Below are 24,956 nucleotides of genomic sequence, written 5' to 3'. Positions count from 1 at the left end.
GTGTAGCATTAGCCTAGGTGATTTGGGCCACTTCAAAATAAGACTTTCATTATGCCTTTCTGTAACTTTCCTGACAGTGTAGCAAGCATGGGTTGACTAGAACAGGGATTCTCAACCTTTTTTGCAGCCATTAGCTGAAAGAACACATTAGATCCAACTTGGTATTATTTATAGGTCTTGAATGAAAACCCATTGAATTCATCTGACCAGTCAAACTGACTAATAACCGTAAGAACTGTAGGTTGTGATTTCCACACGCTCCACTTTGAGAAGCGTTGGCTGAAGCCGAGCAGCAGTTGCTCCTGAACACAGCATGTTTCATCACCGCCTGTGTGTAAAAATGCATGTTGTATGTGTGAGAGAGCGTGTGAGAGAGACAGAGAGGTTTACCACAGTCTTCAAAGGGAGGAGGGAAAGGAAGCACACTCAACAAAAGCATACACAGGGTTAAAAAGAGAGCAAGAAAGTGTTGTGAAATGTCACGGCAGGTCTGATAGACTTTTAGAGAAGTCCAGTAATAGAATCACCTGAGCTGTGTGATGCAGTCTGAAAGTTAAGTTTTCATAGTGGCAAGGCATAGTTTCACAACAGGACTAAAACCAAGATGAGCTGTGCAATGAGGAGGTGCAGGCGTGACACTCAGCGGGTAGCAATTACTCTGAACAGCGAGGCCTAGAAGAACGAACAGAAGAGTCAATTAATGAGTGAGTTTAATTTTATTACACATCATCAGTCTTGGGTTGTTTTTTTGTTTTTTTTTTAGTATGACATGGTAGTTGTGTATGTTAGATTTAAACTTCTTGCTGGATTTATTACTATGCTCAAAGGCATTCTGGATGCATGAGTTCATTGATGAACTGTTATTGATACCTTTTAAATGAATGAGTCATTTTGCTTTTTAAGTGTCCATTACTTAAAGAAGCTTTTAAGTGTTCATTACTTAAGAAGAACCATCACTCTTGGGATAGAGATCGTGTACGATCACGCCACGCCACACCACTGGAGAGGCCACATCTGTTCTTGCTATAAAGTTTATTAATATCTAAGAAAATAATGATGATTAGGATTATGATTCAGCTAATCAATGTGTATCGAGTGATCTAAAAGACACCAAGAGATGTTTAGAAGTAACAGGCACTCACATCATCAACGTGGCTCCATCTATCAGTCTGAATTTCTGCTTTTTTGGAGACAGTTAAGATTTCATGCATGATATAACTGCAACATAGCAGGAAATACAATGAAACCTAGGATAAGAACAGATAAAGTAGAAAAGGATGCAACCTTTTGTTGTCAGACTGTTGCTTCATTTCCTATTTTGTCTTAATCTTTTTTGTAACCAGGGTATTTTGTACTGATAAAGAGGTAGTGAATTGCATGTAGCACACAGTTAACAGAAAAGCAAGACATTTCACACAAAAATCCGTCATCAGATGTTCAACCAAAGGGCTCATTTAGTAATTAGAATTGCTAATTGTTGCTAATGAAGCCGTAAAAAAATAAGGAAACTTAATTGTTTCTACAATCTCATAACTTCATGCACAATAAATTTTATGCTTTCAACAGATAATAATTTTGAATATCAATTCGGCTGATACCAAATTACTTTGTCTGCAACATGGGACATCTACCTTGAGTCAGAAATGTATTTATGTGTCTTTTATTTTTCTAATGTCTGCTCATTTTATGGAAAATTTTAATATGACTAAATATGCATAGCAGGGGTGGGGGGAAAAGTCCTGAGAAATCTACTTGGATGAAAATATACAATATTATGTCCAAATCCTTAATATAACATTAATAACTTAAAAGCGGAAGTACATTATATGGCCAAATGTTTGCGGACACCTGATACTTGGGTCTTTCCCAAAGTTGGCAGCACACAGTTGTATTGAATATCTTTGTATGCTATAGCATTACAATTTCCCTTCACTGGACCTAATGGACATTAAACCTGTACCAGCATGACAATGTCCCTGTGCACAAAGCGATGAATTGGGAAGCCTTCCCAGAAGAGTGGAGGTTATTATAACAGCACAGAGGGGACTAAATCTGGAGTGGTATTTTCAAAAAGCACATATGGGTGTTTGGCCATATAGTCCATCCAGCCAAAAATGTATTCAAGTGAAATTCAAGTTATTAATTTTGAATGGGGTCAGTCCATCTCAAGTGGTCCAATAATTGTAAAGTTGGTCGCTTCACCATTGAGAGAATACCTCTATGTATTGACATTGCAAAACCACCACGTTTTTAAAAATTATTATTTTACTTGGCTTAACGATGATGGCCACCTTTGTGTCATAGCACACAGCAAATTTTGGTTATACGGCTGTTTACAGAAACCTCAATATCTCGGCTCAGGATGGTCCTAGCTCCTGGGAACAAAAACTGACATCTAGAGCACATTACAGGCTACATACATAAACATTTTGCACATTCATGTTCTTAGACTTAGAACTTAAGTCCACGTGTAATGCTCAAGATTTCTCACAGTTCCACATTTAGTTTATAATGAGAAGGGTTAGAGTCTCAATCTTAATTTTTTTAGGGAGTATCTAGGTAAGTAAAGTGTGCATGCAGAACATTTCAGTTTTGAAATGTCTCTGTTTTTTATTTGATTTTTTTTAATGCGGCGAGAAAGTGCAATTTTAAAAAAAATTCCCCTCAGTTTCGGGTTGAATATCTCTGGTGGGGGACCAGATACGAACATGAAATAGAAATTCACAGAAATAAGTCCTCTATATTATTCTGCTATATAAAAAAAATTGTGTTTGAGATTCGACTGGTTACAGAGCTAGGGCCAGTAGAAATCTTGGGAAAAGCCTACTTTATTCATGCATTTTGAGAAATGAACAGATGTAATTTAAGCATAACAAATAATAAAAATGGATAGTATTTTACAGTAATTATGTTTATGATTGACATACAATAGCTTATGCTTGTCATTGATGTCTAAAATGTTACTACGTTTGATATTGGCAACAGTGAAGCATGATCGATCACCGGGTTCATCAAATCTACAGAGTTTAGCTCCAACCTCCAAACTCACAATTAGTACTTAAGTTCTAAGTCTAAGGATCAAGAATGTGCAGAATTTTATATATGTACGTGTACCGTGTAATGTTCTCTAGAGGTCCATTTTGGTTACAAGAAGCTAGGACCATCTTGATCTGAGATATTGAGGATTCCATAAACAGCTGTGTAATGGCTGTCCTAGTTAAATCAAGTAAAATAATAATAATAATAATAAAAACCTGGTGGTTTTGCAATGCCAATACATAGAGATAATCACTTAAAAATAATAATTATAAGATAAGGAAAGTTAAAATGGTGAAGCAACTTGTATTGGACCACTTGAGATGGAATGACCCAATGGAATGGAGCATTAAAAAATAAATGTTTGTAATCGACTAAATGTTTTCATGTGATAACAACTACTTCTCTAAAACTTTTTGAAGTTTTTTTCTAAGAATCTAAGACTAATTTATGTCATTGGATGGATGAGAGAAGAAGAGACCTTTGAGATTTGTAATACTTTGACGGTCTACATAAAAATTTAAGGAGAAAACCCAAGGTTTCAATTTCAATAAATACTCAAGTAAAGTATAACTACCCCAAAACAATACTTATGTATAGTAACAAAGTATTCTCCACACCTGATGCGTATTATAGCATTTTTTCCTTTTTGAATTTTTTTTTTGTCTTTGAAACATTGCATACATTGCAATTTAAATGTTGCAAGAGAAACAGGATGATTCATAAAAACATCCTTCATTAGCTAAGCATGTGCTTCACATGTGGAACAGCTGATGAAGGAGTTTTGTCATGTTTTTCTGGAAACTTTGTATGCTTGATTTTTTAGTATGGTTTCTGTACTTTTGTATCTCTATACACTATAAAGGGAAGCAAATGCTTCCTCTGCCACAGAAACACCACAGGAGGAGCTTCACCAATGCACAGAAAGCGGCTTAGTAAGACTTCCTGAAAAGGTCATGGCCTCAGAGAGTTGATCAGATACAATGAAGAGATTGGATGATGAGCCCACAAAGAGTAGGAACAGGTGAGACACCAAATTTGCATTTCCATATAATCTGAAAGTGTGACTAATACGCCCACAATTGGAATAAATGGTGAACAGCAGTCAATTACATTTATATGAACTTTAATTCATTTTTAGTTTTATTTGTATATCACTTTTTAACTATAGACATAATCACAAAGGAGCTTTACAGAATTTGGGGTGTAGAGTTATATTTTGATCTCGACTGAACAAGCCAGAGGCAACAGTGTCAAGGAAAAAGGAAACCTATCTAGTTCTGGTTGACACCTGATATACTGGGATTATAAATATAAATTACTCTTCTACAATTATATACTGTTAAATCAAACAGTAATTGAAAGATTGTGTTCTGTTGGTGTTCAGGATTGTTCAGGAATTAAAACCCCAATAGTGCCAATAAATAGCCAACATATTATTGTACACATTTAAGCAATGAGTCTAAGATATTTCATAATTGGATTACTGTATATTGATTAAATAAAAGATCAGGAGGTTTGTGAAATGTATTATGCAGTTAATGGAACCCTTGGTTTAGGGGTCCAAATATCTGCATTTTTAAACATCTGTGAGTTTTGGGTAGTGCTAAATCACATAGATCATATTTTTGCTGTGTTAAGCAACTCTCCTCTCAACTGTTCCTCTTCCCAAACCAGTTTGTTCATGTTTGGCATGACTGTTCAATTCAAATAGCAGTGGTGGTTCAGTGGTTATGGTTCCGTGCTAGATGTCTGTTCAAATTACAGGATGACCATAGAGACACTATTGTGCTCTTTACCCACAACACCCGACAACTCTGTGCTTAATATGCATAATATGTTCTGTTCTATTATGCATAATATGTTCTGTTCACTACCAATGGCTGTCACATTGACCCAGTTAAGATCTTTTTATTTTAACTGCAAAATTATTTAATTAATATTATTTTATCTAACATCTAATTTATTAGAGCAGTTATGTCCACCACAGCTGGGGAGCAGGTTGGAGTCACATAGTCAAGACACATTTAATCAACCCGTTTGCAGGAAGAAATAAGAAGAAAGAGTAGGCCCTGACTTGTGCCGGAACAGATCATCAGAGCTAGCTAGTCACTTAATCATGCGCAAATGTTTCCAAATATAAAAAAAAAAATCTTACCAAAATACAATCTAAGCAACAAGCTGTGATTTAATGGTTTAAATCAACTCTTTTATTTTGTTTTCACATTGCATAGACACTTACAATTTGGATTTTTGGTTTTCCACAATGTTGTGTAGTTGTTGTTGTGGGCCACTGGCCTCTTGAACCACATACATTTTTAATGTAAATAAACACACACACGCAAAAAAAAAAACAACAAACATATTAATTGTTAAATTGTTAACTTGGAAATTTTTAAAAATGGTTAATTCACCTTGTGGTTTGAAGGTTAAATCACCTCAGTGTGTTGCATTAGAAAAAAAGAAATACATGAAGTTTCATGTTGGAAAACATTTAAACAGACATAAGGGATAACTGTGCACTGTTAATAAAATCAGTTCGATTTTTTCCGCTTTACTTTTACATTTATATAAAATTTTCTTGTTTCCTGCAGGACGAGCCTCTCTGACAAGCTCACCAATGGTGACTCGGTGACTCAGAGAAGCCCTGTGGATTTATTGCAGGGGTTACGTCTGTGTCAGGAGGCTTGGAACCCAGGAAGTCCATGGGACAGACAGGGAGCCCAAGCTGCTTTGTGGGGCAGGCCACCAGGGGTAACGTCCCAGTCACTATATTTCTACTGTTGCACCCGTGTCCTGTTTTGTGTTTTCGGCTTGTGCATATGCAGTCTTAGGTGTTTGCATGTGGAGGTATTTTTAAAATCTTGTATTTGCAATTCTAAGCCATGTTTCTTTGGTTTCTCTAATCTCATAGTTTCCCAGTTACAGTATTTCCATATTTTGTTAGTTCCTACGAAACTCTGGTTTGGTTCTTGGTCTGTCTGCTTGGATGATGCTAATCTAGATTATGGCAATGATTATGATTTACAGCTTACTCTCTACGATCCTATTAACTCCTTAATGAAGGATGTACTCATACATCATTGTAACTGTGCTTATAATTTTGGTAATTGACAGTAAACTGTAAGTATTTCAGTAATTGGATTCTTGCATTCTTGAACATTTGCAGTCCATTTAGTTCAGGCTTAAATGTTTACACTTTATACTTGAAAATTATGTTTCTACTGTAATACTTTACAACCATAATATGATTAAATAGTGATTGTAACAGATTATATATCCAAAAGTTTATAGTCACTTGACCATCACACTCGTATGTGCTTGTTGAACATCCCATTCCAGATTTAGTCCCCCTTTGTTGTTATAATAACCTCCACTTTTCTGTGAAGGCTTTCCCTGTAGATTTTGGAGTGTGGCTGTGGGGATTTGTGTTCATTCATCCACAAGAGCCTTAGTGAGATCAGGCACTGACATTATGTGATTAGGCCTGGAGTGCAGTCTGCATTCCAGTTTATCCCAAAGGTGTTCAGTGGGGTTGAGGTTAGGGCTCTGTGCAGGACACTCGAGTTCTTCTACTCCAACCTTGGCAAACCATGTCTTCATGGACTCACATTGTCATGCTGGAACAGGTTTGGGCCCTTTAGTTCCAGTGAAGGGAAATGACTATGTAAGGAATAAAACATTTCAGGGCATGCTGTTATAGAAAAACAATCAATAACAGGGAGGTGTGATGCCATTATGTGGCGGCTGTGGCTCAGGTGGTAGAGCGGGTTGTCCGCTAATCATAGGGTTGGTGGTTTGATTCCCGGCCCGCGTGACTCCACATGCCGAAGTGTCCTTGGGCAAGACACTGAACCCCAAGTTGCTCCTGATGGCAAGGTAGTGCCTTGCATGGCAGCTCTGCTACCATTGGTGTGTGAGTGTGTGTGTGAATGGGTGAATGAGACACAGTGTAAAGCGCTTTGGATAAAAGCGCTACATAAGTGTGCCATTTACCATTACCACACTGATGTTGGTTATGTTCCTGTAGCATTTGCCAACACATTTTTATCTATTAAAGAAGGATGCAAAACTTTTTGTCCATGCATGGTTGCATTTAATGTTATGGAATATCCATGAGGCCAATTAGTTCCTGCTATTACTTTATTGCAGTTGTTATATATATAACAGTTGCTCCTGCACCAGATGTTTTTTTTGTCTTTTGTCTCTCTCTTGAAGTTAATAAAAAAAAAAACAACTTGTCATGTTGCTGCAACAACAAACCGCAAAGCTCAAAGCCATCCATCGTGAAGACTTTTCTTGTTAGACTTACAGTTATAGTTTTACCTCTCATGGAGACTCTCCTCGCAGAAAACTTCACCATATCGACAATTTGTCAATTTTTTTTATCTGTTTATGTGGAACGTCCTCCATACAAGTCCCTGTGTAAGCTGTTACTATGGAAACGATAACATATTAGAATGAGCACATTCATATAATCCTGTTATTTTAATTGCAGCTGGCAATGTCTGAGCTGATGTTATAGAAAATTAATCAGGAACTTCTGACAAATTAGGATGGTGAATTCAATAGCACATAACAAATATCATGTATTACATGTTATACGTATATGTATACGTGTATATTTACATTTATTCATTTAGCAGACGTTTTTATCCAAAGTGACTTACAAATGAGGAATAAAATTATAGCATTATATCTCATACTAAATTGTTTCAGAAATTAAAACAAAATCTAAGATAAAACAAAGGCAACCTGAGTAAACACAAAATACAGTTTTTAAATGGTAATGTTATTTAATGAAGCAAAAAAAGTTATCCAATAACAACTGGACCTGTGTGAAAATGTATTTGACCCGTAGTTACTAATTCCCCAAATCTATGTCTGCATTCATAATAGGGTTCAGCTGGACTAGAAGCAACCAGGTCTGATTATTGCAAACCCTGTTCAATCAAATACAAACTTATTAGAACTTTTTCAACAGCATGAAGTTGGTTAAAAGGTCTTAACCAGTAACACACTATGCCAAAGTTGAAAGAAATTCCAGAAATGATGAGGAAGAAGGTGATTGAAATACATCAGTCTGGGAAGTTACAAAGCTATTTCAAAGGCTCTGGGACTCCAAAGAACCATAGCGAGAGCCATCATCTCCAACTGGAAAAACTTGGCACAGTAGTGAACCTTCTCAGAAGTGGCCGACCTTCCAAATTCCTCCAAGAGCACAGCAACTACTCATCCAGCAAGTCACAAAAGGGCCAAGGACAACATCAAAGGAACTACAGGCCTCTCTTGCATCAATAAAGGTCACTGTTCATGACTCCACTATCAGAAAGACACTGGGCAAAAATGGCATCGATGAAAGAGTGGCGAGGCAAAAACCACTGCTAATCCAGAAGAACGTTAAAGCTCATCTGAATTTTGCAAAAACATACATGATGATTCTCAAACCTTTTGGGAGAATGTTCTATGGACTGATAAGTTGAAAGTGGAACTGTTTGGAAGACAGGGGTCCCGTTATATCTAGCATAAACCAAACACAGAATTCCACAAAAAGAACATCAAGCATGGTAATGGCAGTGTAATAGTGTGGGGATGCTTTTGCTGCTTCAGGGCCTGGGCAACTTGCAGTAATTGAGGGAAACTTTTGAGGGAAATTCTGCTCTCTACCAGAAAATCTTAAAGGAGAATGTCTGATCTTCTCTAACTATTTAGGAAGAGATATACAGAAAAGCAGCAGGAATCAGGATACTTTTTAGAAAGCAAATACTTTTTCACAGCACTGTATATAAGTAATTGTTTCGTTAATTGTTGTACTGTTTTATGAAAAACAACTAGAGATAACTCAAGAATAACAAGCACAGTCATAAAGATTTATGAATATCCTAACTTATGAAAATATGAAAGATTCATATTAATATATGAAACTGTTTGCAATAAAGATGCTAAGTGATAACAGTGGTGTGTGGTTGAGAAGAACGCCGTTTGCTGTTTACATTGTTCCTTTTCTGTCTGCTTCCCTTTTCATCAAAAAATAATTGCAGAAGTAATGAGAGCAAAGCATCAGGCAGGACGAGTGTAGCAATCATCTGGTGGTAAGATATACGGCTTGAATTTCATAATTTAAGTTTTTAATTAGTGTGAATAGTTAAGATAGCTTTAAAAACATGAATTGCCTTTTGTAATGATTTATTTACTCACTTTCAGCAGAAAGAATGCTGGTGTTTAAACACACCATTGTAACCTAGGTTCAGGCGACCAAAGCAGATTTGAATTTCACAACAAAATGTGTATTTTTACAATTGTTGGGAAGTTATTTTCAGCAAACGGTTGAACAAAGGGGCTAATGTTTTTCCTGCTGGATTGCTCAAATTTAAATTTGAAAGGGTAATTCTGTGTGTCGGTCAAAAGGTGGACAAATCGTGTTTTCATTTCCCAAAATAAGACATATGCACTCCAGGAAGGTAGAATAAATCACATCAGATTAGTTTTTGTTCTTTCCAAATCTTGATACCTTCCTATATATTATTACATTAATGTTAAGGAATAGACATTATATCTCAGCATATGATGACATGTCATACATAACTCTCTATTTGAAAATGAATTTCTTTCACCACCAGTGTGAGCGTAGTCAGTGGCCGTGGTGTGTGGTTTTCCGTTTGAATTCAAGTAACTTCTAAAGCTTTACACTCTCTCTCTCTCTCTCTCTCTCTCTCTCTCTCTCTCTCTCTCTCTCTGCTAGTCAGTCTTTCTTGGTTTTGCTTTCGTGTAGTTCTCTACTGCCGAGCATGTCAACTTCCTTTTTGTGTGAGGCCAATCTACACATCTATGTATAGTCTGTGCCTTTTTCTCTACCACTTTGCATGTGTGTGTATTTTTAGACTTTTGCATCCAGCTTACATTTTGAAATTTTTTGTAGAAGCACATGAAATCATTCACTCAGAAATTGTATGGAGTTTAACTTACAAATCTATAAGTAATTATTGCATCTAATATTTATGCATTGATACTGTATTTTAATTTTAATTTAAGTACATTCCAAAATAATGAAACTACAGATTCCTCTACAGTATATATCGATATTGCCGATCAGTAAATGTCATGCATCTTTAGTGACCTGAACACTTCACTCCAAACAGAGTTTCCTGGTGGTGTCTGACTCTTCTTCTCAGAATAAACTCCTGTGTGTGTCTGTCAATGACCAAGGCAAAAAAGTACAAGACTTTCCCATCATACACACTGGCTCAGGTAAGTAAAACACACACTTCTTTAAAATGAAAGAGAAAAAAACTTTCCTAGCAAGCATTATTCATTACGTTCAAGTTCACTTTTACGCGACTATACACACATCTCTTTGTACACACAGATTGAAACAAAAGTCCAAAATTCACTGAAACTGAATACATCTATTAAAAAAAAGTAACAAATCACAACTGCTGGCACAATGAACTAATCTAATGAATTAATCTAATCTAATTAATGAACTAAAGTAGATATTTTATATAAATGTTTGAGTTAGTGAGTATTTTTCTCTCTAGTTTATACTGTATTGTATTTAGTCAACTGATAAAAACAGAGCTGTACAGAATGGACCACGGTGTAAAATAGCTAGAAGCAAAACTTCTGTAAGGTTTAACAAATGTTTCTTCACTCATTTAATTAATATCACACCACATCCATTCATCCTTTTATACTTCCATAAAGATGCCCTTAGGATAAAATCAGACTTTCAGGATTGTAAATGAGTCGAGTTGGGATTTGTGTTCGAGAAATCTCTTGTGTAATTTTGCACATTTGCTCCAGAACTTTCTCTCCGGCCATATTTCATTATATATTTTAAGGTTTTGATTGATCAGTATAGTTTCTGCTACTTAAGGATTGCTATCCATCAATTTTCATTGACATTTTTTGGTTTGTATTCACTAAATGCATTTCTGTCAAACAACTGAAATTTTTTATTTTTTTTTAGTTTAAATAGAACACTGTTGTGTAAAGAGTTTTAAAAACAGGAACTTAATGATGAAAAATGTAGATCTCAGTGACTGGCATGTTGGTTGTTGCCAGACTGGCTATTTTGAGTGTTACAGAAATTGCTGGGCTCTTTAATAAAACAATCTTTACATTTGACCCAGAAAAAAACATCCAGTAAGTGGCAGTTCTGCAGGCAGAAATGCCTTGTTGATGAGAGAGATCAGTGGAGAATGGCTAGAGTGGTTCGAAATTACAGAAAGTCTACAGTAACCGTGGTGAGCAGAAAAGCACATCAGAATGCTTGTCAAACCTCGAGGCTGTAGAACACATCAGGTTCCACTCCTGTCAGACAGGAATCTGAGGCTACAGTGGTCACAGGCTCATTCAAACTGAAGATTGGAAAAAGACCAGGTGACTTCTGTATCTGCATGATTTTATGCATTGCACTGCTGTCACATTTGGCTAATTGGATAACTGCATGAATGAGCAGGTCTTTTACACCAGTGCATATGTATACCATCACCATCCACTTTATTAGGAACACTTGTACACATGCACATTCAGACAGTTGTCTAATCAGTCAATCATATGGCAGCAGTGCAATGCAAAAAAAATCGCAGATACAGGTCAAGATCTTCAGTTAATTGTCACATCAAACATCAGAATTAAGAAAATGTGTGATATCTTTGACTTTGATCGTGGCATGGATGTTGGTCCCAAAAGGACTAGTTTGAGTATTTCATAAACTGCTGATCTCCTGGGAATTTCACACACAACATTCTTGTTTAAAAAAAAAAAAAACCCATTCATAACAATAATGTAAAGGAAATTACTGCTTATGTTTCCTTTAACAAAAAATCAATAAATCATTGTCATTTGAACATAATTTTTAAATAAACCCCCAAACAAACATAGAAATGAACACTGAAATAGAATAAGGGTAGAAAATCCAGTTGCATTTGGCAACAGTGATTGCAGTGTTTGATTTTGAACCTAGTAATCAGACTCGGTGTTGTTAGTCTCTATAGTGTTGGCACTGTATGGCACAGTGTTAAAAAAAATCTGTTTTTTAAAAAAATATGATAGCACAGTGTCTACACAGTGTATATGTTGAAACTCTAAATATCAGTAATTGCATGAGGTATTTATTTTGTGCATATGCTTTAACAGTTGTATAACACACACTTTTGTAAATTATTTAAACACACTACAAACATAGAGATGTCTGTCTGTCCGTCTCAACACAAAAATTTGAAGCAAGTTACTTAAGTTTGAAGGAGAAGCCACTGGTGGTCATGATGGCTCTCTATGAAACTGAAAATGGAAGAAGAAGAAAAATGTGCAAAAACTCAAATAGCTTTGTCAGCATGCTTGCAAAAGCATACGTGAACTTGGAATCTGTTTAGAAAGTACCATTACAGTTCAACGCAAGTTAAAACAATGTCCCATTAATGATAAAACTTTTTTTTTTTCTTCCTGTACTCACACAAGCTTAATGATGTTAATTATTTCATATAACTTAACCACTAGTAACTCTTCCTACTTCCTTGTGTATGAGTCTGTAGTCAGAACCAGTCTGTCCGGTTTCCTAAGTTGTTGTGCTGCCTTTCACATGCAAGCTCTCATCCTGTTTCTCATTTCCTTTTGATTCTTTCTCAGCACAGCGCCTGAATACATCTCTACTGGCCTTCTCTGACCTCCTGCAACTGGTGATCTTCTACACTTTAAGCAGGTAATGCATATCCACTTACAGTAGCTTTCTGTTTTCCGATCAGTGAGCTTCAGTTTCTATGAAGTTGGGTATGTATAGGCATGTAATTATTGTAAGGACAAGGATTGAATGCTCAAAGTGTGAAAAGAAAGAAGGTGCTCAAGCACAAACTTGATTATTATTATTATTATTATTATTATTATTATTATTATTATGGGCCAAGCCCTCTACAGGGCTGTAGCCCCTATTGTTTCTGTTAGTCGTCTTCTTCTTCTTTTTCTTCTTCCCCTTCTTCTTCATCTACTTCCTTTTCTTATTCCGCTTCTTATTATTATTCCCCCCCCCCACTGGGAGTCTATGGCAGCCCTATGAACCATAAGAAGGAAAATGATGAAATTTGGCACACCCATAAATATGACCATGAATAGTATCTAGACCAATTATGGGGTCTTTAGGACCAACTCTATAGTGCCACCACTAGTTCAAATATTCACTTTTCAAATGGTTATAATTGTTGAACACTTTGTTCCAGAGAAAATAAATTTAGTTAATCAGATCACTCTCCTCATGCTGATCACAAGCCATATCTTACATTAAGACTCCATTCATTAACATTTTTAAATATAGTATACAGTTTTTTTCATTATTCCTCTTTCAAATGTTGTCCAATTCTTAACAAAATTGTCTCAGATGATCAGTGGGCAGAGCCACACAAAAATGACTGAATAGAACTTTGATATTCATATTTGTTCAAAAGTTATGATCCAGTATCTTTTAATATTCTAACTAATGTGTTTGTGTGCTCATTCTCACCTTGGAAGCTCTCCTCAGCATCAAAACAAACCTGCGTTCTCTCTGTGTCGCACTGTGATAAATGACAAGCTTCAGTTATAAAGGGCCTGGGTTTGATTCCCATGTGGTGCAAGTTCTTTAAAGTGTCCGTAATCTTGTGTTATTTCGTTCCTTTCTTTTGTGGTTCAGCATTGCACTAAATTTTCAACTTCTTGGCATGCAAATAAATGCCTCTGTTCAGTTCATTTCCTGTTCAATCTTATTCTCAGGTGTGTTTCTGAATCTTTTATTCATTCATGTACATTCTATTTCTCCTCTTCATGTTCTTCAGGCTTTGCATTGCGCTTGCTATGCCTTTGGTGCTTGGCTCCTTTAAACGCTGCTTGCAGTTTTTATTATTATTATTATTATTATTATTATTATTGATCTTGAACGGAACTGAACTTATTATTATTGGAACATGTGTTTATTATTAGTAATGTATTATCACATTTTTTTTCTGTCTCTCCCACAGGGATGTGTTGCCTTTGTGTTTGTCGATTCCTTCATGGGTGTGGGGTTTAACTAAACAACCAGAGCATCTTGTTTCACAACTCGGTCCAAGTTAGTCCTCTCATATCATCATCCAATCTGATTTCAGTTACTGTTTGTCTTTTAAGGGTGCAGTATGTAATGTTTAAATATGTAATGCATTGGATAAAAGTGTTTTTAGACCTGTAGTAATCATATGGGTTTAAAGATTTTTTTAACATTTTCCGATCTCCGTTATCTGATCTTGTCAATGTTGTCACTGCATTAAACATTGTCCCCAAAGAACCAAATATCCCCAAAGATAGGAATAACTGACTGTTTTAAGCATGTTGGTCTCCAGAAGAAAAGTTTTTTATTATTATTATTTTGCAGCCATTTTTTTCTAAATGAGCCTAATGGTTTCCTTTTGGTTACTGAGATTAGGTTTAGATTTAGGTGTATGCCTAGGATTAATTAGCTGCATTAATAATTATGTCAATGGAAGGTCACAAGGATAGTAATACAAACGTATGTGTGATATTTTTAGAGGCCTGGCTTTGTCCCTCATCAGATCTGCTACCAGACACAATGAGTCCAGGAACACCAGACACTCAGGACACTGTAATGTGTACCATACAAGTGAGCATATTACTGCTGTCATCCTGTTTCCCATTCATTATGTTATATTGGCTTATTATACAGATATACTATATACAATATATTATAGGTTGTTATGTTATTACATTTACATTACATTAAGGCCTTTGGCAGACGGGGTGCTGGGATTTGAACTCACAACCTTCCGATCAGTAGTTCAACATCTTAACCACTGAGCTACCACAGCCCTCATGTTATGAAACAGTTCTTACAAATTACTGTTAGAAGCATCCTTTTGTCCTTCATGAATTCATTCATAAGATCCCTTATGTTTTATTGCAGTTAACAGCAGCCAATGGTGCACTCTGCTTTATCAACCCTCTGTATCTCCGAGAGCATGGAGATGATTGGCTGACACATTCCTCGGTCAACCCAAATCTCCTCAATCGCTCCTTCCATTCCAAGCGAGACAGGCGGCTGAGTGCAGCAAGAGCTTGGTCAGGGGCGGGGCTTAAGAAGCGAACCGAGTCAGTGGAAGATTCATCTGCCAGTTTGGACAGCTCAGGTGACACAAACGTCTTGGCAGCAATGTTCTTTGTGCATTGTAGGCACATTACAAATTTACTATGTTCATTTAGCAGACCTTAATCTTCAGGCCATTAAGGTACAGTGCTGTGAAAAAGTATTTGCCTGATTTCTTCTGTGCACAAAAGTGTATATCTCATACTATTTTTTTCAGAAATTATAACAAAATGCAAGATTTTTACACTTTTCATATTATAATGTTATTTATTTAATAATGTTATTTACTGAGCCCCCATTATTCATAATGGGTATCAGCTGCATTAGACGCAATCAGGCCTGATTACTGCAAACCCTGTTCAATCAAATCAACACTTACATAGAACTTTTTCAACAGCATGAGGTTAAGAGGTCTTACCCAGTAACACACTATGCCAAAATTTAAAGAAATTCCAGAAATGATGAGGAAGAAAGTGATTGAAATACATCAGTCTGGGAAGTTACAAAGCTTTTTCAAATGCTCTGGGATGCCAAAGAACCACAGTGAGAGCCATTATCTCCAAATGGAAAACTCAGCACAGTAGTGAACCTTCCCAGAAGTGGCCGACCATTAGTGTACTACTCATCCAGCAAGTCACAAAAGAGCCAAGGACAACATCAAAGGATCTACAGGCCTCTCTTGCATCAATAAAGGTCACTGTTCATGACTCCACTATCAGAAAGACTCTGGGCAAAAATGGCTTCCATGGAAGAGTGTCAAGGTGAAAACCACTGCTAACCCAGGAGAACATTAAAGCTCATCTGAATTTTGCCAAAACTCACACTGATGATCCTCAAACCTTTTGGGAGAATGTTCTGTGAACTGATGAGTTGAAAGTGGAACTGTATGGACGACAGGTGTCCCGTTACATCTGGCATAAACCAAACAGAGAATTCCACAAAAAAAAACATCAAACATCATACCTACGGTCAAGCATGGTGGTGAAAGTGTGATGGTGTGGGGATTCTCTGCTGCTTTAAGGCCTGGGCAACTTGCAATAATTGTCTTCAGTCCGTAAGTTGAAACTAAAGTGCAACTGGATTATGCAGCAAGACAATGATCCAAGGCATAGGAGTAAGTCCTAATCCTAGAAGTAAGTGAAAGTGAAAGTGATCTACAGTTATCGGAAGCGTTTGGTTACAGTTATTGCTGCTAAAGGTGGCACAACCAGATTTTAAGTTTAATGGGCAATTAGTTTTTCACATTGGTGATAGGTGTTGGATAACAAAACAAATAAACAAATAAAAACTGTACTATGTGTTTACTCAGGTTGCCTTTGTTTTATGTTGCGTTTTGGTTAAAGATCTAAAACTACTTAGCATGAGATATACACCAAAACAGAAGAACTCAAGATGGGGTCAAATTCTTTTTCACAGAACTGTATATCAGCATCTATATTTCCGTTAAATGTTTTTTGCCACCTTGTATGACGTATTTTCAAGTCTAGGAAACTGAACTTGGGTTATAACTTTTAAGATGTTTCACACATCTTCCAGCAGTTCTACTGATTAGGGGGGAATTCCCTGATATTGAAACTCTGTGTATGATTCACCCCTGTGACATCATGAACATTTCCCTGTGCCGCAGTTTTGTGAAACAGTCGGTATAAAGATGTCAAGAAGGCATATGATTGCAACATTTTCCTTGAATATTGCTAGAAAGTGTCTTGAAAGAGATACCAGGTAAAACTTTTCTTTGGTAAACTAGTGGATGCTAAGGGCGATGTTGAAACAATTCTGTTTAACAAATATCAATAGTTCCCCATTCCAAACAAATTGAGTTACATTCTTCAAAAAATAGAAATTATGACCAAATCAGAACTGTGACTGGTGACGCATAATGACTGGTAATGACATCACAAATGGGAGAAAATAAGAAATGGTAGAAACAATAAAATAAAATTTCCAAATAACAAACAGGAAATATTTATGCACTTGTTTGGTGCTAGTGGCTCAGGCTCAGATGGCAGTGTGGGTTGTCAACTAATCGCAGGGTTGGTGGTTTGATTCCCTGCCCACATGCCTCCACATGCCGAAATGTTCTTGGGAAAGACACTGAACCCCAAATTTCCCGCAATGGTGGGCTAGCGCCTTGCATGGCAGCTCTGCTGCCATTGTGGGTGAGCGTGTGTGAAGCGTTTTGTAGAACCACTAAGGTTAAAAGGCGCTCTATAAATGCAGATAATTTAACATTTTAGTGTGCTCACATCAATCTGGTTTGAAAATCTACACTAGTATTGGATTGCACCCGGGTCTGCCAATGTGAGCAGCAACACTTTTAGTGTTTGCAACTTAAAATGAGATTTACTGTCCTCACATTTAATTGACATTTAATTGGGCATCCCTGGAGCAGAGAGGGTTAAGGCTCTTGCTAATAACAACCGATACCCCTAAGTATTCCTAACTCCGACCTCTTTAAAGTCATAGCTTTGTAGCTTTTAAAGTCATCTGCATTGAAGATGGTACTGTCATAAACCAAAAGACAATACATTAGGTTAGTTTCACGTACTGTTGCAGTACCACTAATGGACTTTTTCTCTCCAGCAGGTTCTCTTGTTCAGAACCCGGTTTCCCCGGTGACTACAACTGGAGTGATTTTGCGCAGAGCAAGCAGCTCCGGTACATCAGATCCTCAAAAGAGGGAGAGTTCGGATTCAATCAGCAGCCCCATCCCTCAGTCTCCGCACCGAGTGTCTTGGGTTGAGGATAAACTATGGATGAATCCACCTGCTCCTTCCTCCCTGCTCCACCCTCCTTGCCTAGAATTTGATTCTCTGTCAATTAGCAGCATAGAAGAGGAGCCTGATCCTGAGCCATCTGTAAGCCCTTTCCAAGTACCAAACTCACCACGCCTCCCACTGGCTGACAAGGTTAAGAACAGACTTTCAGCAGTTGGCCAGGCTCTAGGTGGCTTAATGAATCCACAGAAACGACTGAGTAAGCGTGTGCAGGAAATGAGCGAACGTAAGGGCGGTTCCTTTGCAGAGGCTCTAAGGGGATTTGTGGAGCAGACTCTGAAAATGAGACCTGTTTGTGGTGTGACAAGTACAGAGATGCTGCAGGAAGTGCGCTCCTCCCTGACGGCTCTGAGGGAAATGTTGTACGACTCTGCTGAAATCCAAAGTATCGTAGACTCCCTGGGAGATGTGCCTGATTTTGAGCTGGGTAAGAATACAATTAGCAGAATTACACATACACACACTTGTACACATAATTTGAACAATCTCTGCAATGGATATACAGTCCACTTGTTGCAGCAGAATTGTTAGTACAGTTGAGACAAAAGAGAAAATTTACAGTATGATGACCATACAACCAAAATATTGTGGTTTTCAGCACATCACAGTATATAAGCACCCTGCTACAAACCTCGTCAAACACGTCACCTAACCACAGCTGGCCATGTATGGGCAGAGCACCTCAGGCAGGATGTGAGATGCTTGCAAGTGGGTGGGATTTGGTTCAAATTGGTGCACTACATATTTGTGTCAACATATTACATACTAATATGTAACTTGGGCATGGGGTGTGAACCAGGTAGCCACAGGCAGTGCACCAGACTAGTTAGTATTCTGTGGGGAATCTTTGTTTAAATTTACACGGTGCAAGAACTCTCTCATTTTCTCTATATATTAGACCTTTTAAAAAATTGTAGCATCTTTTATGATGAGATTTGTTAGCTCTGTTCATCATCAGAACATAAGTTAATGGTATACACATTTAAAATATATATATATATATATATATATATATATATATATATATATATATATATATTATTATTATTATTATTATAATTATTATTATTATTTATTTATTATTTATTTATTTTTTTCCCTACACTGTCATACAGGTAAACATTTAAAAGTCTTCAGCAGTGATAGTTCTGGACCAGTGGTTCTTACACAGATGCCCCAGTATGTGGGTTTCCACATATAGATATAACTTTCCACAGATAGAACACATTAGGTATGAGTTGACTTTGGTGCTTGGACCCCTAAATATGATAACTGTGACAATGTGGGTCATGATTTCCACTACTGTAATACATTTTTTAAAGTTATCATGGATCCCCCCTAGCTATGCTTCACAGAGCCCACTTTGAGAACCACTGTCTAAACTTCCTTAAACCAACACAGAGATAAAAATTGTATTTAGTTAAATGCATGTCCACACTGAAACCTAATTTCCTGCCTCACACACTTCAGTTCTTTACCATCTTCTCTTCCACGCTCCACACTAGATGTCATGCTAGAGCAAGCCTTACATAAAGTGGCCCTGAAGCCGTTGTATTCCCATTTGTACGAGTGGATGAGGACGGCTCGGCAGAACGATGGCAGTCTGCAGCAGCTGCAAGCAAACAAGCACACGCTGAAGGACCGAAGCCTAGAGGAGCTGGAGGGGACAGCGGGTGCAGGTGTGCCTGATGCTGCCATGCTGGAGAAGATCCAGCAACGCTGGGCTACCATGCACCAACAATACTCACCCCAAAATAAGGTGGACATGCTGCTCAAAGTCTGCAAAAACATTTACCACAGCATGACTGTCAACGCCAAGCCTGGTGAGTACAGTAGAGATAAATACTACATCAGAAATCAATACTTAGAGTTGAGTTAAGCATACACAGTGAGGATTTAATTGTGCACATTGGTATTCAGACCTCAGACTTAGTTGTTCAGAGGTTATGCAAGTGTTATGCACACAGGGTGGAGTTTGCCTAAAACAGATGTGCGGCGTGTCTCAGTTATGTGCAATTCTGCTTGCCAATGGCATTCCTTTGCCATTCAACTCAATGAATGCTTCAAGTAGTTTCCCCAAATTCAACTGAAAATGCAACTTATAATGACTTCTCCAGTTTCAAAATTATCTAACACTCTGAGTAGAATCCTTCACAACAGCACAAATATGCAAAACAGGTGTTGTCTCAAGCACACCTGATGCAACTACATTTACATTTACAGCATTTGGCAGACACCCTTGTCCAGAGCAACTTACATTTATCCCATTTATACAAATGAGCAATTCAGGGTTAAGGGCCCAAAAGTGGTAGCTTGGCAATGCTGGGGTTTGAACTCCTGAGCCGCCACTGCCCCAAGGGCTACATTATCTCTCATATCTATCTATCTATCTATCTATCTATCTATCTATATATATATATATATATATATATATATATATATATATATATATATATATATATATATATATAGATAGATAGATAGATAGATAGATAGATAGATAGATACCAAAGCAAAAAAAAAATGCTACTTCCTCCTTCAGTCATTTAATGTTCTATCCCTGATTTTTTTTTTTTTTTTTTCATGGATTAAAGGCAATTGTTTTTAAAGGCGGTGGTCTAGGCACTACTGCAAAACCCTTCTTCTACTCAGGAAAAATATGGTCATGAACTGCAAGCAGGTAATTGGCATAATTTGAATGCCGCACCCAGAAAATCGACTTAAGTAGTATGTGCATAACCCGAGTCTGAATATGTGTAACTTTGCCGCATAAATATTAAAGAAACCTTTGGACTTATTTCACACGCCTCTGAATACCACCCTAAGTATATGCACTGATATGCCAGTTTATTAGATGCACCTACCATGTATCTACACCTATTGGCTATTTCATTAATTTGTAAACAAATAATTGTATGTATGTATGTGTGTGTGCTGACGCCACTGTTTTCTGACAGGTGTGGTTTTCGGAGCAGATGACTTCCTGCCCTGTCTGACGTGGGTGTTACTTCGCAGCGATGTTGTTACTCTGCAAATAGACACGGACTACATGATGGAGCTGCTGGACCCTTCTCAGTTACAGGGAGAAGGTAGGAGGGCATACTAAGGGGGTGTTTCAGTACTATTTTTAAACGTGATACTTTCCCCTGGGGGGAGTCCCTTTAGCCATCTTAGAATATATTTATAAGTAGAATATAGAATAGAAAAGAATAAAGTGTATATAAAGTAACTGTAGTGTAATTCAGTGTTTTACTGCCAAATGTATTTGAATTTAAATTTAGCTAAAAAAAAAATGCAACTAGAATTAATTAGGTTTTAAAGCAGAATTAAATCGGATCAATTTCCAAAAAACATATGCTTCAGGAAACAAAGGGAATGTGTAAGTGCAGTGTATCTGTGATGTACAGAAACATTTCTGTTGTAAGATACAGTACAATATATTGCAAAGATTGAGTGAGAAAAAAAAAAATTTGAGTGCACCATGCTGAACTTATCTCCCACAACAAAGACTGAGAAAAAAGAAGAACGCATGTGTCTCTCTTTTCCAGTACACCTGAACTTATTGGGCTAGTCAAGGTCTTTATGTATGCTTTTTGAGATGTGCAGTTCTGCTCATAAATTTACATACTCCTTGCAGAATCTGCAAAATGTTAATAATTAATAATAAAACAAAGAAATAATTAGAGGAATCATTAAAATTGCATTTTGTTTTTTATTTAGTCCTGCCCTGAATAAGCTATTACACCTAACAGATACACAGATAACAGAACATATAGCCCACAAGACACAATAATAACTGAATTTACACAAATGAACCAGTTCAAAAGTTTACACACGCTTGATTCTCAATACTGTGTGATGTTACCTGGATGATCAACGACTGGTTTTATGTTTTGTGATAGTTGTTCATGAGTCCCTTGTTTGTCCTGATCAGTTAAACTGCCCACTGTAATCTTTTGAACAGGATGATCGGTGTAAATTGTTATTATTTTGTTTAAAGATCTTTTTTTATTATTATTTAATTGTGCCCTGCTGAAGCTACATAAGATGTTCGCATGTTTCCCAGAAGACAAAATGATAACAATTTACAAAGATCATCCTGTTCAAAAGTTTACACCCCCCTGGGTCGTAATGTATTGTGTTGCCTTCTTGAGCATCAGTGAATATTTGCACCAATAGTTGTGTACGAGGCCCTCAGTTGTCCTCAATCTGAAAAGACGGATCTCAACATCATATAGCCGCTGTTGGAAAGGGGTAAGTTATGTAGAAGATGCTGGAAAAGCAAAGAATTTGCAGGACCTGAAGGATTTTTTTGAAGAACAGTGGGCAGTTTAACTGATCAGGACAAACAAGGGACTCATGAACAACTATACCAAAACATAAAAACAGTCGTTGATCATCCACGTAACAACACACAGTATTAAGAATGAAGGGTATGTAGGGTATGTACCCTTTTGTACGGATTCATTTGTGCAAATTCAGTTATTATTGTGTCTTGTGAACTTCATGTAAACATCTGTTGTGTGTAATATCTTATTCTAGGCTGTATTAAATAAAAAAAACAAAATGCAATTTTAATGATCCTTCTTATTTGTTTAATATTGTTATTAACATTTTGCAGATTCCATAAACTTATGAGCACATCTGTATTTGTTGTTACCCTCCGGCAGTTCACCACGTTGAGCAACGAGTCAAAAGTGATTATGAATCTTTTCTGGTAATTTCTGTCTGCTAAAACCCGCCTCTCCTGCTCCAGGTGGATATTACCTGACGTCCCTCTATGCCTCCTTGTTCTACATTAGCAGCTTTCGGTCTCGTTTGGTGACACGCCAGCTGAGCGCCGAAGCCCAGGAGTCCCTCAGCCAATGGCGTCGCAGACGCACGCTCCACTGCAACCAATCACGGCGCAGCAAGAACCGCAGGACCATCAGGAGGCACAGAAGTAGTGAAAGAGTCGACGAGGACTCAGAGGAAGTGAATGCAAGTGCATCCAAAGAAAGAGAAGGACACTGGACTCATGTTGGTGATGTGACAGAGACACTGCAGAGTTTGACTGAGATTTCTGGAGAGGAAAAAGAAGAGGAGCAAAATGGAAAATCAGAGGATTAATAGCAAAAACAAAACCTCTGAGGCTGAGTAATAGAGGAATAATATTAACATTAAAACTGCCCTGCACTTTTGCCTTAACAGTTTGTGAAAAACTTACCAGAAATGTGGACAATCCCCCCGTCCAAAACTACACAATTCTTGGTCTTGGGGTTCTTATTTCTTATTGTGTGTCCCAATATCACAATTTATTGAGACCTTAATGCGTCTTTTGGTGAAGTCTACAGACTTAATGCTGTGTAATATATTCAAATGTGTCTTAAAGTGTCTTAATTTAATTTGTAGCAGCAATAGAGTCAGAACTAATCAAAAAGCTGAATAAACCAAGCACAATTGATTACCGATTTCCATCTACAGTCTGTATCATTTGAAAAGGAGCTACAGCATAGGATACATAGGATTTTACCACGATGCATCACAGAATTTAAACCCATGCACTATAGACGATGGTGCACTACAGAGGAGGATCACATGACTAAATTCACCACCAACTATTTTAGTCTGCGCAATTAAAGCCACATCTAATGTAATTTCCTGTTGAAGTTTGAACACATCCGGGATTAGATGTAACTGAATTGCTCTATCTTCCTTTAAGGCACGCAACTTACTAGTTGGGGTGGGGGTGATTTTAGAAGGTGATAATGCAAAGAAAATGCAATATAATGAGGTAGGTGGGAAAATAATGGCGAGAAACCAAACTTAACCTAATCCTAAGAAAACTAATTGATAGCATTCTATTGATAGTTCTATTCCTTGAGATAAGAAATTGCTCTGGATAAATGGAAACATTTTATAGCATTGTATTTGTTTATACAAGTAGGCTACACTTTTTTCATTATAAATACATGTATACTGTATAAGTCTATTAGGTAGAATTGCAGATTTATTAGGATTTTCCAATACAGACTAAATAATAAATAAGGGTTGCTTTTTTCAACAGTCTAATTGAAATAAATCTGATATGTGATCACTGCTGTGTAATTCGTTGTACACTGTTCCATGTAATACTGGAATCAATAGTAACATAGCAGTACTGAAACTGTTTAAATTTCATAGATCAGACTTGTATATATCCCAAGTCTTCACTTCAGGCACCAAATTCTTAGTTAGACACAGAAATGTATGAGATAGTGGAGACAGATGAGCATCCCTGGCCCAATTCACTTTTAAATGCTTTGACAGAAACTGTGTGATTATGGTCTGAAAATGATGCAAGCCAAAAACCTGTGGAGATATCTGCATTTCACAGCTCAACATCTAACTTGTGGATAGATCTACATGCTATTTATTAGTAAGCAGAGTGAGCTAGACTAGCTAGCTAGATATTTGGATGTTTTACAACATGAAAGCGTTGTATTAAAGTTTCAATATTCCATAGCAATTGCCTGTCGTGTATCTATCTAAGTGCTGCTAATGTATCAACTGCAAGTGCTGCTACAGCCTAAAATATGTATTAATTCGAATGAGCTAGCTAACGGACCTAGCAAGTTACTGAAACCCAAACAGTACTTTGGCTTAGTTAGTTAGCCAGCTAGTGAACTGACTTGTTGAGTTAACATAAAAGCAGAATAGATATAGTTTTCACTTCAGAGTAGCTCAGTTGTTTAGTTAGCATGAAGACATTTTCAGTTGCATCAGTTGTATACATATATAACGTAATTTGTAATTACTCATGTAGTTTTTCACCAGATGACTGATTTACTTGAGAAAATCCACTTTTACTCAAGTGAATTATTACTACAGTAGCAGTATATTAACTCGTCAGTGTGTTCTATAGTCTTTCCGTCACTGATTACACTTTTTAAACACATTTTCTTCTTTATTAAAACAACAACAACAACAACAGCAACAAAAACCTCATTATTTATTTTTTTTGGTTTTGTTTTGTTTTTAAAAAATTAAACACGGCTGAAAATTTAAACCACCAGGGGGCA

General features: G+C 37.0%; 1 protein-coding gene across 5 annotated transcripts; it reads left to right on the top strand.

Annotated features, from left to right (window-relative positions):
• The first annotated feature begins 619 nt into the window (after positions 1-619).
• On the top strand, positions 620-24,956 carry rinl (Ras and Rab interactor-like). 5 transcript variants are annotated; one of them, XM_053651142.1, is made up of 12 exons: positions 620-704; positions 3,902-4,060; positions 5,631-5,790; positions 10,176-10,284; positions 12,667-12,739; positions 14,025-14,113; positions 14,568-14,659; positions 14,960-15,182; positions 17,726-18,343; positions 19,422-19,739; positions 20,874-21,005; positions 22,673-24,956. In XM_053651142.1, exons 2-12 carry the CDS (start codon positions 4,020-4,022, stop codon positions 23,023-23,025), a joined length of 2,208 nt encoding a protein of 735 aa, XP_053507117.1. In that variant the 5' UTR covers positions 620-704; positions 3,902-4,019; the 3' UTR covers positions 23,026-24,956. The 5 variants fall into 5 exon arrangements, with proteins under 5 accessions (XP_053507117.1, XP_053507115.1, XP_053507116.1 ...); XM_053651140.1 differs by having other exon boundaries at positions 17,723-18,343; XM_053651141.1 differs by having other exon boundaries at positions 624-704; positions 3,928-4,060; positions 17,723-18,343.

Source organism: Ictalurus furcatus, chromosome 20 (assembly GCF_023375685.1).
Source record: "Ictalurus furcatus strain D&B chromosome 20, Billie_1.0, whole genome shotgun sequence".
NCBI lineage: Eukaryota > Metazoa > Chordata > Actinopteri > Siluriformes > Ictaluridae > Ictalurus > Ictalurus furcatus.
The sequence above is the reverse complement of the archived record's forward strand: the minus strand, read 5'-3'. Positions and strand labels throughout refer to the sequence as shown.

What these genes read in the sequence shown, in the direction of transcription:
- rinl (XM_053651140.1), top strand. Translation starts at nt 4,020, where the DNA reads ATGAAGAGATTGGATGATGAGCCCACAAAGAGTAGGAACAG. An exon ending in CCCACAAAGAGTAGGAACAG is followed by an intron (nt 4,061 to 5,630) that starts GTGAGACACCAA and finishes TGTTTCCTGCAG; the next exon opens with GACGAGCCTCTCTGACAAGC. An exon ending in CTGTAATGTGTACCATACAA is followed by an intron (nt 14,660 to 14,959) that starts GTGAGCATATTA and finishes GTTTTATTGCAG; the next exon opens with TTAACAGCAGCCAATGGTGC.